Source organism: Scyliorhinus canicula, chromosome 4 (assembly GCF_902713615.1).
Source record: "Scyliorhinus canicula chromosome 4, sScyCan1.1, whole genome shotgun sequence".
Taxonomy (NCBI): Eukaryota; Metazoa; Chordata; class Chondrichthyes; order Carcharhiniformes; family Scyliorhinidae; genus Scyliorhinus; species Scyliorhinus canicula.
In genome coordinates this window covers 51,108,626-51,124,329 of record NC_052149.1, presented here as the reverse complement: position 1 = coordinate 51,124,329, position 15,704 = coordinate 51,108,626, and the positions used below count along the sequence as shown (strand labels likewise).

Sequence of the window (15,704 nt, the reverse complement as noted above, 5' to 3'; positions counted from 1 at the left end):
ATGGGTCTTCTCTAGTCGGTGCCTGACTGGCGAAGGCACATGAACCTTGTTAACGGTCCCCCGCTCCCTTATCGGGAGCTCCTATTCTACTAGACCCATGGGGTAGTGGATCATCCCTACCCCACAAGTTCTGTGTGGGATATAACAACCTAGGAATTCTGTGGTGCATACATAACCTCCTGACTCCCCAACCTGTCTACCATCTACAAGGCACAAGTCAGGAGTGTGATGGAATGCTCTCCACTTGTTTGGATGAGTGCAGCTGCAGTAAGTAACACTGAAGCTTAACACGATCCAGGACAAAGCAGCCCACTTGATTGGCACTCCATCCACAAACATCAACTCCCTCCACCACCAACGCAAAGTGGCAGCAGCGTGTGCCATCTGCAAGATATACTGCAGGAACTCATCAAGCCTCCTCAGCCAGCACCTTTCAAACCTGCGACCACTACCATCTAGAAGGACAAGAACAGTAGACCCATGGGAACACCACCACTTGAAAGTTCCCCTCCAAGCCACTCACCACCCTGACTTGGAAATGTATCGCTGTTCCTTCATTGTCTCTGGGTCATAATCCTGGAACCCCCCCTGGACAGCACTGTAGGTATACCTAGACAATACGGACTGCATCAGTTTAAAAAAGCAACTCACCATTACCTTCTCCAGAGCAATTAAGCATGGGCAATAATAATAATAAGCATGGCTGAGCCAGTGATGCCCACACCCTGAGAATAATTTTTTTTTAAAACAAGCATATGTGTTCAGAGTCCCATTTCAAAGACTTTGAAAGTGCTCAAAACTGTCAGTCAAACTGTAAAGTGACAGACATTCCACAGTGGTAATAATAGCTTGTGAAATCCGTCATGCAGCACTCTTCCTGTAATGATGACCTTGAAGCTTATGTTAGCAGACAGTGAAATAGCCAGCACTGAGTTTTTTTTCAAAGTTTTTTTCAAGTATTTAAAAGGAAGATTTAAATTTCCTCACAGCTTGACAACTCCCTTGACAACATCGTTAGGCTTGACCGTTTCATTGAGTTTATCCACATTTTACTCGCATTCATATTTACTGTTAACTATCCCCAAAGGACACCTATCTCCCTCTCTGCCTCTCCCAAGTCCCACAACCTCTCCAAAAAGGCACCCTATCTCACCAAAGAACTCAGCTATCTAAAGTGTACAATTGGTATTTTGGACATTCCACAAGTGAAAATTGGATCTGACTAAAGGCATTTTTAACATGCGTAGTTGCCTCCATGAGCCACAGATGTGGAAACTACAATAGCCTCCACCCTGATTAAAATGGTGGGGCCTGCTTCTGGCCTCTGGTGCTATTTTAGCTAAGCTGGGGACCCCTCTGTGCGGAAATTCAGGCCGGACTGAGAGTCTTCAGGCTTCTTGAATAGCCCAGGGGCGCTGCAGGCAATTATAGTACTCTTATTACTACATTTGCTAAATGAATTCAACATACACAAAGAAGGGACAGGCAATACTAGATTTAGTTATGAGTAATGAGCCAAATTTAATTAGTAGCCTAACTATACGCGAACATTTATCAAATAGTGATCACAACATGATTGAGCTCTGTGTAGCGTTTCAAAATGAAAAACACAATTCAGATACTAGAATTTAAGACTTGAGTAAGACTGACTTAACGGGATGAGACAGGGACTGTCCACGGTAAACTGGGAAGATCTGTTAATGGATCAAATGAAGAGCAGTGGAGAATATTTAAAGAAACATTTAACAGGATACAGAGCAAGTGTCTATCCTTGAGAAGAAAAGATCTGCTCAAAAAAAAAGCCATGGGCAACTAAAGAGGTTAGGGACAGCACAAAACTGAAAGAAAGCACTTCCAAAAATTCGAAGCATAGCACTGATCTGGATGAATGGGATAGATACAAAGACCAGCAAAGGGTCACAAAGCAGCTTATTAGAGCTACTAAAAGGGATTGTGTACGGAAACTTACAAGGGACATCGAGACCAATAGGAAGAAATTTTATAGTTATATAAAGGGGAAATGGGGGGGGGTCAAGAGCAATGTAGGCCCACTAAAAGCTGAAGATGGAGATATTGTCAGTGATGATGGTAAAATGGCAGATATGTTGAACAATTACTTTGCCTCAGTATTTACAGCTGAAAAGGAGAATAATTTGCCGGAAATCCTGAATTAGTAGTCAACACAGGGCAGGGACCTGATGCAATTAACATAAATACAGCATCAGTAACTAGGAAATGACTGGAACTAGTGACAAATCCCCAGAACCTGATGGTTTCCATCCGAGGGTGTTAAAGGAAGTAGGGGAGCACATTTTAAATGCCCTAACTATAATCTTCCTGAGTTCCCCAGATTCAGGAGTGGTTTCTCTGGATCGGAAAATTGCATATGTCACTATCTTTTTAAGAAGGGTGAAAGGTGGAAACCAGTGAATTACAGACCAGTTGGCCTAACATCTGTGGTGGGGAAACTGTGGAGTCTATATTTAGGATGGGGATAACTGAACACCTCAAAATTTTGGTCCATCAGGGAGAGCCAGCATGGATTTGTAAAGGGAAGGTCATGCCTGACTAATCTTATTGAATTTTTTTGAAGAGGTGACTAAGGTGGTGGACAGGGGAATATCTATAAATGTTCTTTATATGGACTTCCAGAAGGCATTTGAAGTCCCACGTGAGAGACTGTTAACTGAGGTGGAAGCCCACGGAGTTGAGGGCTACTATTGACATGGTTAGGAAATTGGTTGAGTGGTAGGAAAGGTAGTTGCTCTAATTGGCAGGAAGTGATTAGTGGTGTACCACAGGGATCTGTGTTGGGGCCTCAATTATTCACATTATTCATTAATGATTTGGATGATGGCATAGAAAGTCATATACCAACATTTGTTGATGATACAAAGTTAGGTGGCATTGTAGACAGCCTAGACAATGGTATAAAATTGCAAGGTGATATTGACAGACTAGGTGAATGGACAAAATTGTGGCAGATGGAATTCAATGTAAGCGTTATTCATTTTGGAGTGAGGTTATCCATTTTGGACCAAAAAAGGATAGAGCAGAGTACTTTCTAAATGGTAATAGGTTGGGTACAGTGGATGTCCAAAGAGACTTGGGGTTTCAGGTGCATAGGTCCTTAAAATGCCACAAACAAGTGTAGAAAATAATCAAAAATAGTAATGGATGCTAGTTTTTATATTTAGAGGATTGGAGTATAAAGGCACTTGGGTTATACTGCAGTTATACAAAGCCCTGGTTAGACCCCACTTGGAGTACTGTAACCACTTCTGGGCACCACACCGCATGAAGGATATTTTGGCCTTGGAGGGAGTGTGATGTAGGTTTACAAAAATGATACCTGGACTACAGGGGTTGCGATCCGAGGAGAGATTACTCAAATTAGGACTGTTTTTGCTAGAATTTTGAAGGTTAAGGGTGATCTGATCAAGATATTCCAAGATATTAACGGGGAAAACAGGGTAGATAAAGATGAACTATTTCCACTGGTTGGAGATTCTAAAACTAGGGGACATAGTGCAAAGATTAGGGCCAGGCCATTCAGGAGCGATGTTAGGAAGAACTTCTTCACTCAAAGGGTGGTAGAGGTTTGGAACTCTCTCCCATAAACAGCAGTTGAGGCTAGAACAGTTATTAAATTTAAATCAGAGATAGATTTTTGATAAGCAGCGATATTGAGGGATAGGGACCAAAGGCAGGAATATGGAGTTAGGTCACAGATCAGCCATGATCTCATTAAGTGGTGGGACAGGCTTGAGCCTCATTGAATGACGGGACAGGACCGAGGGGCTGAATGGCCAACTCCTGTTCCTAATCGCTTTAGGGCTTTTCTTATGGCTACAAGTGGTGGCTTTTTATATCTGGCCATAAAAGAAGGCTTTATTTTGCTTTTTAAAATAAATATACTTTTTCTTGACCCCTCTTCAACATGATTTCTCTCAGCAGCTACATTATTTTAAGGCTCTTCTCAACCGAAAAGAGGCAGAGCAGAATTTATTTTGCGCTGCTAACAGCATTTTGAAGCTGGGAATCTGAAAATGAAGCTCTATTTTGTCATCTAAGGGTAATGACCTTGTCATGGTTATGTCACTGAACTAGTGGTCCATAACCTTCGAGAACATGTGTTTAAAGTCTAGCATGGCAATTTGAAAATTTGGATTTGGTGTTCTGGTATCTATAGAAGTGACCATGGTGCTGTCAAATTGTAGTTTTAAAAACCCAGCCAGTTCACTAATACCCTTGTCTATCTGGCTACTTGGTCTGCTGTCACATTAAATGTGACTGACTCTTAATTGCCATCTGAAGTGGCTAGCAAGCAAGCCACTTGTTCATATCAAATCACTACGCCACATAATAAATAAGGTGAGGGCATAGGCAGGCAGTATTGCAGAGAGTATGTGGTCTTGATGATGGAGAGAATATTACATTTGAAACTAATTTGCAGATCAAACCAGGTATTGAGGTTATATGACTGGTTTAATCAGTGGTCCAACAAGGTTGAACAGCTATGGAGCAGTATAGAGTCCGGAGCAGGGCTAGAGTTTTGATGGCAGCTTAAATAAAGTGAATTGAATTTTCCCAAGCACTGACTATTCTTAATTACATTTTTACTGCGCATCTGCGACCTTGCTCCCTTTCTCTACTGTTGATCTAATTATTTTTTACTACATCTTTTGTTTCCTTCACATGACCTGCTATCATACCACCAAGCTTGCTGCTAATATCACTGTATTCCCTCATCCAAAACTGCATTTGTCACATTCCCTCATTTTTCCTGCAGTCACATTCCCACTGATCATTAATTCTTCACTTCAGTCTAAATGAAGAAATACATTGGTGGCAGTTTTTGATGGGGATATGGTCGACACTGTTTCTATGTTGGAGCTTTCTTGGTTTAAGATCTGCCAAATCTGTCAAGTTTTTGCTAGTGCTTACTTATTTAAGGCTTCAATTCTTCATCCAACGTGTGATTATTCACCCTGGCACCAGTAATAATATAGCTTCCACAAAAAAATTGCCGCATAGGACCTAAAATGGCCCTGTGGCACAAATGTATAAAACAATATTTTGCTGCTAAATACCTATGTGGAACAATCTTCCAAGTGTAAGAATGCTGCCTGATTATAATTCGTTAATGACAAAGCAGCATTCTACACTTGGAACAGAAGGCATTTTCATGTACTTGCAATGATCTATTCTTGATATGGCAACATGCTTAAACAGAATTAAGATGCACTGTTCTGCATTGGTCAGCATTATTATTATGCATCCTACAATTTCATTGTAAATATTTCTATTTACATGACTTTGCATGCTGGAACTCTGACAATGATATCCTTTACAAATGAAAAAGGAGATGAGTACAGAGGTGAAGAATGATTTTAAAAAGTAATTTGCAGTGGGAGTCTTACCATAACCTTTGAAGTTTCTATGATTGTATTGTCTGTTCCAAACCTGCAAAAATGTGTTTTTGTAGCTTGTTCTATTTTCAGTAGTGCAGACAGACATTTCAAAAACTAACTTGTCAGGCCAAAGATCCTAAATAATATCAAGTATTCGTTGTTGGAAATGCCAATTTTTCCTTTATAAAAGGGGAAAAAACTTTTTGTTTTTTGGTTCATGGTTAATGAGAATTTCGGAGTTCCCAATTCTCTAAGTACTGTCTTGGGTCCAAGATTTTAACAAAAAGCACATTTTTTAATCTGTTATCTCTACACCTGGGTTTCAATCCTCTTTGCTGTTTATTTATTTTAGGTTCTGAAGTTTCATATTTCTGTACATTCTTTTATTTAACTGCTTTAAGCTGTTCATTGTACCCCCTCACTGTAACTGTTACGTAGAGTTCATGAGACAGTAAGAATATTGATTTGCTGTTTGTATATTATTTCTTAAGTTACATCTTATTATATTTTAGGACCCAGGGATCATCCTGATATTGTTGATTCATTTATGCAACTCCTGGCACAGGTGTGTTTTTGTTTCTTATTTCATTCACTTTCTTTTTTTTGTTTAATTATATTAAACCTGAAATCAGCTTTTTTTTTAACAAGCTTATGGAAATGCATTGTAGGTTAATTCAAGGTTTTTAAGGCATGTTGAATCACCGTGAACTTATGGATGTGCAGCAGGCAGCACTGGCAATAGTTGTGAACATTCATTATCACTGACGGAAGACTGTGTCTTCTGTCCAGTAGTAAAGAAAGGTGTATTATATCAGCAGTCAGACACTATGTGAACTTCATGCCAAGGTTTGGTGTGTTGTCATAATGTTTTGCGCTGTCAGCATTTTGTAGCCAGATGGAGTTTGAGCACATGCCAAGTAGCTGGAGGATTCAGGAGGGATATTTGGAAAGGATTATGTGGACAAGATCTAAAGTGCCGTGGTTTACAACTTTGTACAGCTGAACTAATCTTGCAGTTGCATGGACAGTGATACTGGTTGGGCTGACTTTTTACTCCACACCTGTGATTTAATTGTGCATCCTTCAGATATTCTTGAAAATATGAACGATTATGATTATTACAAATATAACAGCTGATCTGTCAATAATACATAGCCATAAGCATTACTGATATAATCCTGTGTGACTGTGATGAAGGTAAAGTATCTGTCCTTCTCGACCTGTTTTCAGCCTTTGACACAGTTGACCACACCACCACCCTCCAGTCTCTTCACTGTCATCCAGCTGGTGGGAGTGCGCTCAACTAGCTCCATTCCTATCTATCAAATTATGAGAATTACCTGCAATGACTTCTCCTCCTTCACCACTGTAGCTCTGGTACCCATGCCCCTCCTCTTGTTGCTAGTATACTGCCATTTGTGACATAAATCAACCACGCAAGTTTGTATTCGCATATATGCTGATGCCACCTCTCTTAACCTCACCACTGTCTCTAAATTGCCAGACTGCTTGTCAAAAAATCTGTGGTTCTTTTTATAAAAATTTGCATTATGTAACATTTCGCACAAAACTATTTAAAAATCTGTTTATTTTACTTGTTAGCTGTCTGCTTGCACTGTCCCCTGCAACAAAATCTATTCCTTGGCCAACGACTCCATCTCTCAGCTTGACAACTGACTGAAGTTCGATTCACAAGCTTGGTATTTGACCTGAGAAGAGTTTCCAACCACATTTGTGCTATCACCAAGATCGCCAATTTACACTTCCATAATATTGCCTGATGTTGTTAGTCCCTGTCTCCTCAATGCACTGATGAAACACACATTTATGCCTTTTGTTGCCTTTATTCTTGATTATACAAACATGCTTATAGTTGTTCACCCAGAAAGCAGCACAGTGTGCAAGTTAGATGGATTGGCCTCGTTAAATTGCCCCTTAATTGGAAAAAATTAATTGGGTACTCTAAATTTTTTCTTAAATGGTTGTTCTCCCTCATCCCACTAAGCATAATCCTGTGGCCATTCAAAACTCGCTGTCCATGTCCTGACTTGCACCAAGCCCTGTTCACCCATTATCCCATACTTACAGAACTACATTGGCTCCCATCCACACAATACCTCAATTTTAAATTTTACATCATTGTTTTCAAATTCTAGGGGCAGCACGGTGGCCAAGTGGTTAGCATAACCGCCTCACGGCGCTGAGGTCCCAGGTTCGATCCCGGCTCTGGGTCACTGTCCGTGTGGAGCTTGCACATTCTCCCCGTGTCTGCGTGGGTTTCGCCCCCACAACCCAAAAATGTGCAGAGTAGGTGGATTGGCCACGCTAAATTGCCCCTTAATTGGAAAAAATAATTGGGTAATCTAAATTTATTAAAAAAAAATTGTTTTCAAATTCTTTTGTGGCCTCTTTCTCTCTCTCTCTCTCTCTCTCTCTCTCTCTCTCTCTCTCTCTCTCTCTCTCTCTCTCTCTCTCTCTCTCTCTCCCTCCACCCCCCCCCCCCCCCCCCACACACACACACACATCCTGCCCCAACCCCACTATCTCTGTAATCTCCTCCATTACAGATATCTGTACTACCTAATTCTAGCCTCTTGAGAACCCCAGTTTTAAACGCTTCACAGTTAGTGGCTGTAACTTCTGCTAAGGAAGTTCTAAGTTCCAAAATTTCCACTCTAAACTACTCTACCTCTCTCGCCTCTCCTTGCAACTTACCTCTTTGAACAAGCTTTTGGTTATCTGCCCTATCATTTCCTCATACAGCTCAGTGTCATATTTTGCTTTATATAATACTTCTTTGAAGCATCTTGGGATGTTTTACTATGTTAAAGGTGTGATATAAACACGGGTTGTAATTGATATTTTCAGAATTATGTTATTTCTTGCTTTTGCGCACATTCATCAGTGTCTGACCATTACTTATTTGTGTGTTCTATAATGAGCTGGAGATGGTTCCATTCACAGTATTTTTCAGAAATTGATCTGTGATGTATTTCCATTTGTATTTAAAATACATGGTTCTTTTTTTAAATTTGCATTATGTAGCATTTCATATAAAACTATTTTAAAATCTGTTCTGTTTATTTTATTTTTTGTTTTAGCTGTCTGCTTGCACTGTCTCCACCTTAAACAGATATATTGCTCCCTCCCTGTGCAGAAATATGTCCCTGGAATGGACTGATTGAGGACATGTTATGTAGAGAATCAGCGAGGAATCCCACATTGTTATTTCTAGCTCTTTGCTATTCTATGGCTTGGAAATTTGATGTACCACCAGAAGACTAAGAAGTCTTCCAACACCAGTTAAAGTCCAACATGTTTGTTTGAAACACTAGCTTTCGGAGCACTTTCTCAGGAGAATGTTGGACTTTAACCTGGTCTTGTAAGACTTCTTACTGTGCTCACCCCAGTCCAACACCAGCATCTCCACATCAAGAAGACTGTGACAGTGGATGAAGAATGGGCTTCATAATAAGGATTCAGTAAGAAATTGGAGTTAAGACATTTATGAACCTTTTAACAAAGCTTTGTATCTGATTCCTAGGCTCTCAAAAGGAAACCAGATTTGTTTTTAGCTGAGAACTGTGATGTGAAGGCCTTGTTTCAATGTGGTAAGTAATAGAAATTTTTAAGATGTTTGGCTTCATAGCTAATCTTTAACCTTTAAATATTTTGCATGTGTTCTTGGTCTCCCAAGTTTAAAAAGTTCCACAAATTGTGGTGGGGCATTCAAGAAGTTTGAAAAAGGTCACATTGTTTTTACAAAAGTGCAACATTTAGAGGGAATGTCCAATCCATTTAATAATTGTAATGCTCTTCACCAAGGATGGCACAGCTCTTTCCATTTCCAATTTGCTGACATCTGCCATCTTTAATAATATTTTCCCAGGGGATAGATATGTGATCGTAACAAGGGTGTTGGAGGGGATACCATTGTGTTGGCGAGTGTGTATGGCCCTAATTAGGATGATGCAGTTTGTGAGGAAGGTGTTTGGGGCTAGTAGTGGAGGGGACTGAAACTTGGTGCAAGAGCCAAGGTTGGATAGATCACAGCCGCGCTCGCTGGTCCAGTCCAGGCGAGGGGGGAAAGAGGCGAAGGTGCTGACTGGGCTTATGGGAGAGGTGGACCCATGGAGGTTTTTCTCTTTGGTTCACGAGGTTTATTCGAGGATAGACATTTTTGTAGTAGGGAAGGCGCTGTTGGCTGGGGTTAGGGGATCAATAGCAATTTCAGATCACGCGCCGCATAGGTGGACATGGTCCTGGAGAAGGGGACAGTGCAGAGTCCGGGATGGAGAATTGACGTTGGGTTGCTGGTGTCCGAAGTTTTTGAGAACATCGAGAGAGTGGTTGAGGAGTACATGGGTTTTAACTGCAAGGTGAAGTATCGCAGGCAGTGGTACGGGGAGGCCCTGAATGTGGTGGGGGGGGGTGGTGATATCGTTTAAGGCAAGGTGGATAAAGAGGAGAGGATGGAGCAGCAAAGGCTGATAGATGAGATGTTGGAGGTGGACAGGAGCTATGCGGGGGATGCAGATCCAGCACTTTTGGGCAGAAGGAGGGAGCTACAGGTTAGCTTTGATTGGTTGTCCACGGGGAAGGCAGTGCGCCAACTGAGGTGGGCGAGCAGAGCGATTTTATGAGTATGGAGAGAAGGCACATTGACAGGCCAACTTCGGAGGGAGGTGGAGGCATGAGAAATTGTCCAAGTGCGGGATATGACGGGGAAATTGGTGGTGGCCCCGGACTAGATTAATAATGTGTTTGAGGAGTTCTACGAAAATTTGTATGGGTCGGAGCCACCGTGGGAGGATCAGGGGATGCGGGAGTTCCTGGATGGATTTGAATACCCGAGGTTGGAGGAGGAAGATAGGACCACACTGGAGAGGTCGGTAGGGGATAGGAGGTAAAGGCAGCAATTGGGAGGATGGAATCGGGGAAGGTGGCAGGGCCAGATGGGTTCCCAGTGGAGTATTACAAGAAATTTAAGGATAAATTGGCACTACCGCTGGTGGGAATGTTTGAGGAGGTAAAGGGAAGGGGGTGCTGCCACAAACATTGGGGCAGGCCTCCATCTCCTTGTTGTTAAAGAAAGATAAGGACCTTACGGAGTGTGGGTTTCACAGGCCCATATCATTACTGAATATTGATGCAAAGATATTGGCGATGGTACTGGCGGCTAGGTTGGAGGGGTGCCTCCCGAAGGTGATAGGGGAGGACCAGACAGTTCGTGAAAGGGAGGCAGCTATACTCCAATATTAGGAGGTTATTGAATGCAATCATGACACCGGCTGAGGGAAAGGAGGCAGGTGCTGGTTGCGCTGGACGCGGAAAAGTCATTTGATCAAGTAGAATGGGGATATTTGATTGAGAGGTTTGGGGTCCGGCCGAGATCAAAGGAGTGGGTACGGTTATTATATACGGAACCGAGGACGAGTGTCAGCACAAAAAATATGAGTTTGGGGTACTTTGCTCTGCCCTGGGGGACCAGGCAGGATGTCCTATGCCCCCTCTGTTATTTGCATTAGCGATTGAGCCTTTGGCCATCGCTCTAAAGAGCTCTGGGATTGTTGAAGGGAATAGTATGGGGGATGAGGGGTGTGGAACATAGGGGGCGCGATTCTCTGCAAATGCGGCGAGTCGTAAAGGCTGCCGTGAAACTGGCCGTGTTTCACGGCAGCCTCCGCGCCCCCTCCCGGGAACCAATTCTCCCCCCCCCCGGCGGGGCTAGCAGCGCGGCCCCGTGAAGCCCGCGCGCCAAGCGTCACGGCGGCTGACGTGCACGATGACGTCAGCCGCGCATGCGCGGGTTGGACGGCTCCAACCCGCGCATGCGCGGATGACGTCATCACGCATATGCGTCAAACCCGCGCATGCACGGGCCGTCATGCCCCTCAGCTGCCCCGTGGACTGATCCTGCGGGGCGGCGGAGGAACAAATAGTGCGTGGGTATCGGACCCGCTGCCCGCGATCGGTGCCCACCGATCGCAGGCCCATGCCACCCTTGGCGTGGCCGTGCCAATCAGTGCCATGGTTGTCCGGGACGGCACTTTGCGGCCGTTTTCACAAACGGTGAGAGCAGGTGTGTTTGCGTTCGTGAAGACGGCCGTAAAGGCCTGGGAACTTGGCCCATCGGCCTGGGGAGAATCGCTGTTCGCCGTAAAAAATGGCGAGCAGCGATTCGTGTCGTGGGGCGGCCGTGGGGGGGGGGGGGGGGGGAGAATAGCGGGTGGTCGGGAAAAATGTCGGGAAGGCCCTACCGCTATTCTCCGATCCGTCGTGGGCAGCGGAGAATCGCGTCCAGGGTATCTCTGCATGCGGACGATTTATTGTTATGTATATCAGAGCCGAGTGCATCAATGGGGAAATATAATGGAGCTTCTCTGAACTTTTGGGTCCCTTTCTGGGTATAAATGAAACCTGGAAAAGAGTGAATACTTTGTGGTGTCCTGGCCGAGAGTGGAGGCAGGGGTGGGAAGGCTGCCATTCCACAGGCCAGCAGCCCACTTTGGGTATTTGGAGTTGCAGGTGGTGCGGGACTGGGGCGGTGGCTCCGTAGGTACAATGTAGGTACAATTTTACTAGCTTGCTGGGAAGGGTGAAAATGTATTTGGCAAGGTGGGATAGCCTTCTTCTGTCACTGGCAGATTGGGTGCAGCAATTAAAGTGAATTTGCTGCTACTGCGATTTTTTTTTATTTCAGTGCCTGCCGGTCTTTTTGCCGAAGGATTTTTTTAAAGGGTGATAGGCTGATCACCTTGTTTATTTTGAGGGGGAAAGATAGCCAGGGTTAGGAAGGTGGTTCTGCAGAGAAGGTGGCATGGAGGGTGCCTGGGCCTCCTGAACTTATTATATTACTATTAATAGGGTGGCGAATGCTGAAAAGGTGAGGGGTGGGGTTGGGGGGGGTGGGAGAAGGAGGGCCTGTGCAGGGGTCAGGGTTGAGGGTGTTGGCAATGGCGCCTCTCCCGATGACACCGGGTATATACTCTGGGAGTTTGGTAGTGGTGGCAATGCTGAAGATTTGGAGGCAGTTGGGATAGCACTTTAATCTGGGGGCTGGGCCTGAGCCAGAGAAGCTGGACGGGAGGTTTCAGAGATAGGGGCTGGGGATGGGTGGGGTCAGGGTATTTAAGGACCTGTTCCTGGGGTCGTTTTGCGAGGTTGGGAGAGTTAGGGAGGAATATAGACTGGGGCAAGAGGAAGGGTTTAGGGACCTGCATCTCTGGGACTTTGCTAGGAAGAGGTTCAGTGCTTCCAGATAATGTCGGCCCCTCATTGTTAAAAGAGGTATTGACAGCTTGGGGAAGGGGATGGTGTCGGCGATCTACAGGAGGATTCTGGGGGAGGACGGGGTGTCCATGGAGGGAATCAAAGCCAAGTGGGAGGAAGAGTTGGGGGAGGCTATGGAAGACAGTTTGTGGTGTGAGGTGCTCCGGAGGGTGAATGCCTCAACCTCGTGTGCGAGGTTGGGTCTAATACAGCTGAAGGCTGTGTATAGGGTGCACCTCACGAGGGCGAGGATGAGCGATGTGGGAGGAGCCCCGCAAACCACGTATGTATGTTTGGGCCCTGTCCAAAGCTGGAGAAACATTGGAGGGAGGTGTTCAGTGTCATCTCGAGGGTAGTGCACGTGAACTTGGAACCAGGGCCCTGAGAAGCAGCTTTCGGGGTGTCGGACCAGGCAGGGCAGCAGGCGGGTGTGGGGACAGATGTTTTATTCTTCGCCTCGCTGAATGCCCAAAGGCGGGTCCTCTTGGGTAGAGATCAGCTTCTCCGCTGTATGCCTCAGCTTGGCGGGCGGGTCTACTGGAATTTCTGACTCGAGGAGGTGAAGTTTGAGCTGAGGGGAATGTAGGAAGGGTTCTACAATTCATGGGGACTGTTTATTATGCACTTTCGAGAATTGGTTGCAATCGAACATTGAGGGGGGAAGGGGGGTGTTGGGGTTATTGTTGTTTGTTTTTCTTTTCTTGTTTATTTGATGAAAATTAGAATAAAAAGATGTTTTAAAAAAACAAAAAGCAGTTGGGACGGCAAAGGGGATCAAAGGATATGGCGGGATCAGGCTATTGAGTTGGATGAATGGTGGAGCAGGCTCGAAGGGCCGAATGTCCTCCTTCCCCTCCTACTTTCTGTTTTTCCCTTTCCCATTGCTGCTTTTTCCAATTTGCCTTAAATTTGTGTGCTGTAGTTACTGATCCTTCTGCCAGTAGAAACAGCATCACCAATCAAAACCCTTCATAATTTTGAATGCCTCCTATTAAATCTTCTCTTAACTTTCCCTACTCTAGGGGAACAATCCCAACTTCTATTGAGTCTCCACGTGACTGAATTTCTTCATCTGTGGTACCATTTCTAATAAAAGAAAAATACTGTGAGTGCAGGAAATCGGGAATAAAAACAGAAAATGCTGGATAAGCGCAGCAGGTCTGGCAGCAGATGTGGAGAGAGAAACAGGGTTATGTTTAGAGTCAAATGACCCTTCTATAGGACTGAAGAGGAATTGAAATGAAATGAATTATATAATTGGAGAGGGCTTGCGGAAGAATGGAAGATCAGGGATGGGTTCACTAATATCCACGAGGGAAGGGTTCTGCCACCATTTTATAGTCTGGCTTGCTTGCGACTTCAGATCCACAGCAATGTGGTTAACTCTCAAATGTCTCTGAAATGGAAGGATAGGGATGGGCAATAAATGCTGGCCCAGCCATCGACACCCACATCCTGTAAATGAATTTTTTTTAAAGTCGGAGCTAAGGGAAGATTGACAGCAATGTCATGGACATAAGACAAAGGGGGTGTTAATGGTGACATTTAGGACTGAAGAAGTGCTTTTAGTGGAGTAAAGATAGCAGCAGAATGTGTCAATAGAACAAAGATCAGTCCTCAGTGAAAGCAACTGAAAAACAAGAAACTGTGGGAGAGGGGGCAGGTCCTTGAAAACCAAGGACCCAAAAACAAAAGGGGGTCAAGCTGGAGGGGAAAGTTCACCGTCTAAAGTTGTTGAACTTGATGTTGAATCTAGAAGGCTGTAATGTGCCTAATCGGAAGAGGTGTTGTACCTCTAGTTTGCATTGGGCATCACTGGAGCATTGCAGTCGGTCAAGGATGTGGGCATAAGAGAAGATGCAGAGTTGAAATGGCAAGCAACTGCAAGGTTGGGGCCATGCTTACAGGTGGGTCGAATGTGTTCTGCAAAGCGGTCACCCAGTCTGCATTTAGTCTCCCTAATGCAGAGGAGGCAGCATTGGGAGCAGCGAATACAATATAGAATTTACATAGTATTTACAGTGCAGAAGGAGGCCATTCGGCCCATCGAGTCTGCACTGGCTCTTGGAAAGAGCACCCTACCCAAGGTCAACACCTCCACCCTGTCCCCATAACCCAGTAACCCCACCTAACACTAAGGGCAATTTTGGACACTAAGGGCAATTTATCATGGCCAATTTACCTAACCTGCACATCTTTGGACTGTGGGAGGAAACCGGAGCACCCGGAGGAAACACACGCACACACGGGGAGGATGTACAGACTCCGCACAGACAGTGACCCAAGCCGGAATCGAACCTGGGACCCTGGAGCTGTGAAGCAATAATGCTATCCACAATGCTACTGTGCTGCCCATATAACAAATGGAATGCGGTGCAAGTGAAATGCTGCTTCACCTGAAAGAAATCTCTGCCTTTGGACAATGAGGAGGGAAAGGGGACATGCATTGCACCTTCTACAATTGCATGGGAAGGTACCATGGTGAGGAAATGAAGGGTTGGGGCAGTGGAGGAGTGGACTTGGATGTCATTGAGGGAGTGGTCCCTGCAGAATGCTGACAGCGGGTGGGTTGAGGGGAAGATTTATTCAGTGGTGGCATTGTGTTGGAAATGGCGGAGGATGATCCTTTGGATGTGAAGGCTGGGGGAGTAGAAGGTGACGACAAGAGGAACCCTGTCTTGGTTCTGAGAGGAGAGGAAAGGGAAGGGATGAGGGCAGAGGTGCAAGAGATGGGTCGGGCGCAAGAGATGGGTCGGACTGCCCTGTCAACCACAGTGGGGAGTGGAGGGGGGGGGGGGGGCGGGGAGAAGGGGGTTTGCTGTTTTTGAAGGTGGCATCATTAGAACAGATCCGGTGAAAATGGGGAAACTGGGAGAATGGGATGAAGTGCAGTGAGTGGATGTGAGGTGCTGTAGTCAAGGTAGCTGTGGGAGTCTGTGGGCTTGTATTGAATATTGGTGGATTGGAACTGGATTCAGCGAGGTCAAGAAAGGGAAGTGTCAGTGATAAACCATGGGA

The 15,704-nt window shown here is 44.9% G+C and overlaps 1 protein-coding gene and 1 long non-coding RNA gene across 5 annotated transcripts in view; one reads left to right on the top strand and one right to left on the bottom strand.

The window, feature by feature from the left end:
* Window positions 1–15,704, bottom strand: part of LOC119964564 — a 104,189-nt gene that overhangs the window by 54,571 nt on the left and 33,914 nt on the right. The window lies entirely within an intron of this gene.
* ipo13 (importin 13) overlaps window positions 1–15,704 on the top strand; it is a 215,200-nt gene that overhangs the window by 181,590 nt on the left and 17,906 nt on the right. For 3 of the 4 annotated variants that reach the window (XM_038794211.1, XM_038794212.1, XM_038794210.1), the window contains 2 exons: window positions 5,927–5,979; window positions 8,959–9,025. In XM_038794211.1, coding sequence (XP_038650139.1) covers window positions 5,927–5,979; window positions 8,959–9,025 — 120 coding nt within the window. The remainder of the gene's footprint in view (window positions 1–5,926; window positions 5,980–8,958; window positions 9,026–15,704) is intronic. The other variant, XR_005460326.1, reaches the window with a different exon arrangement.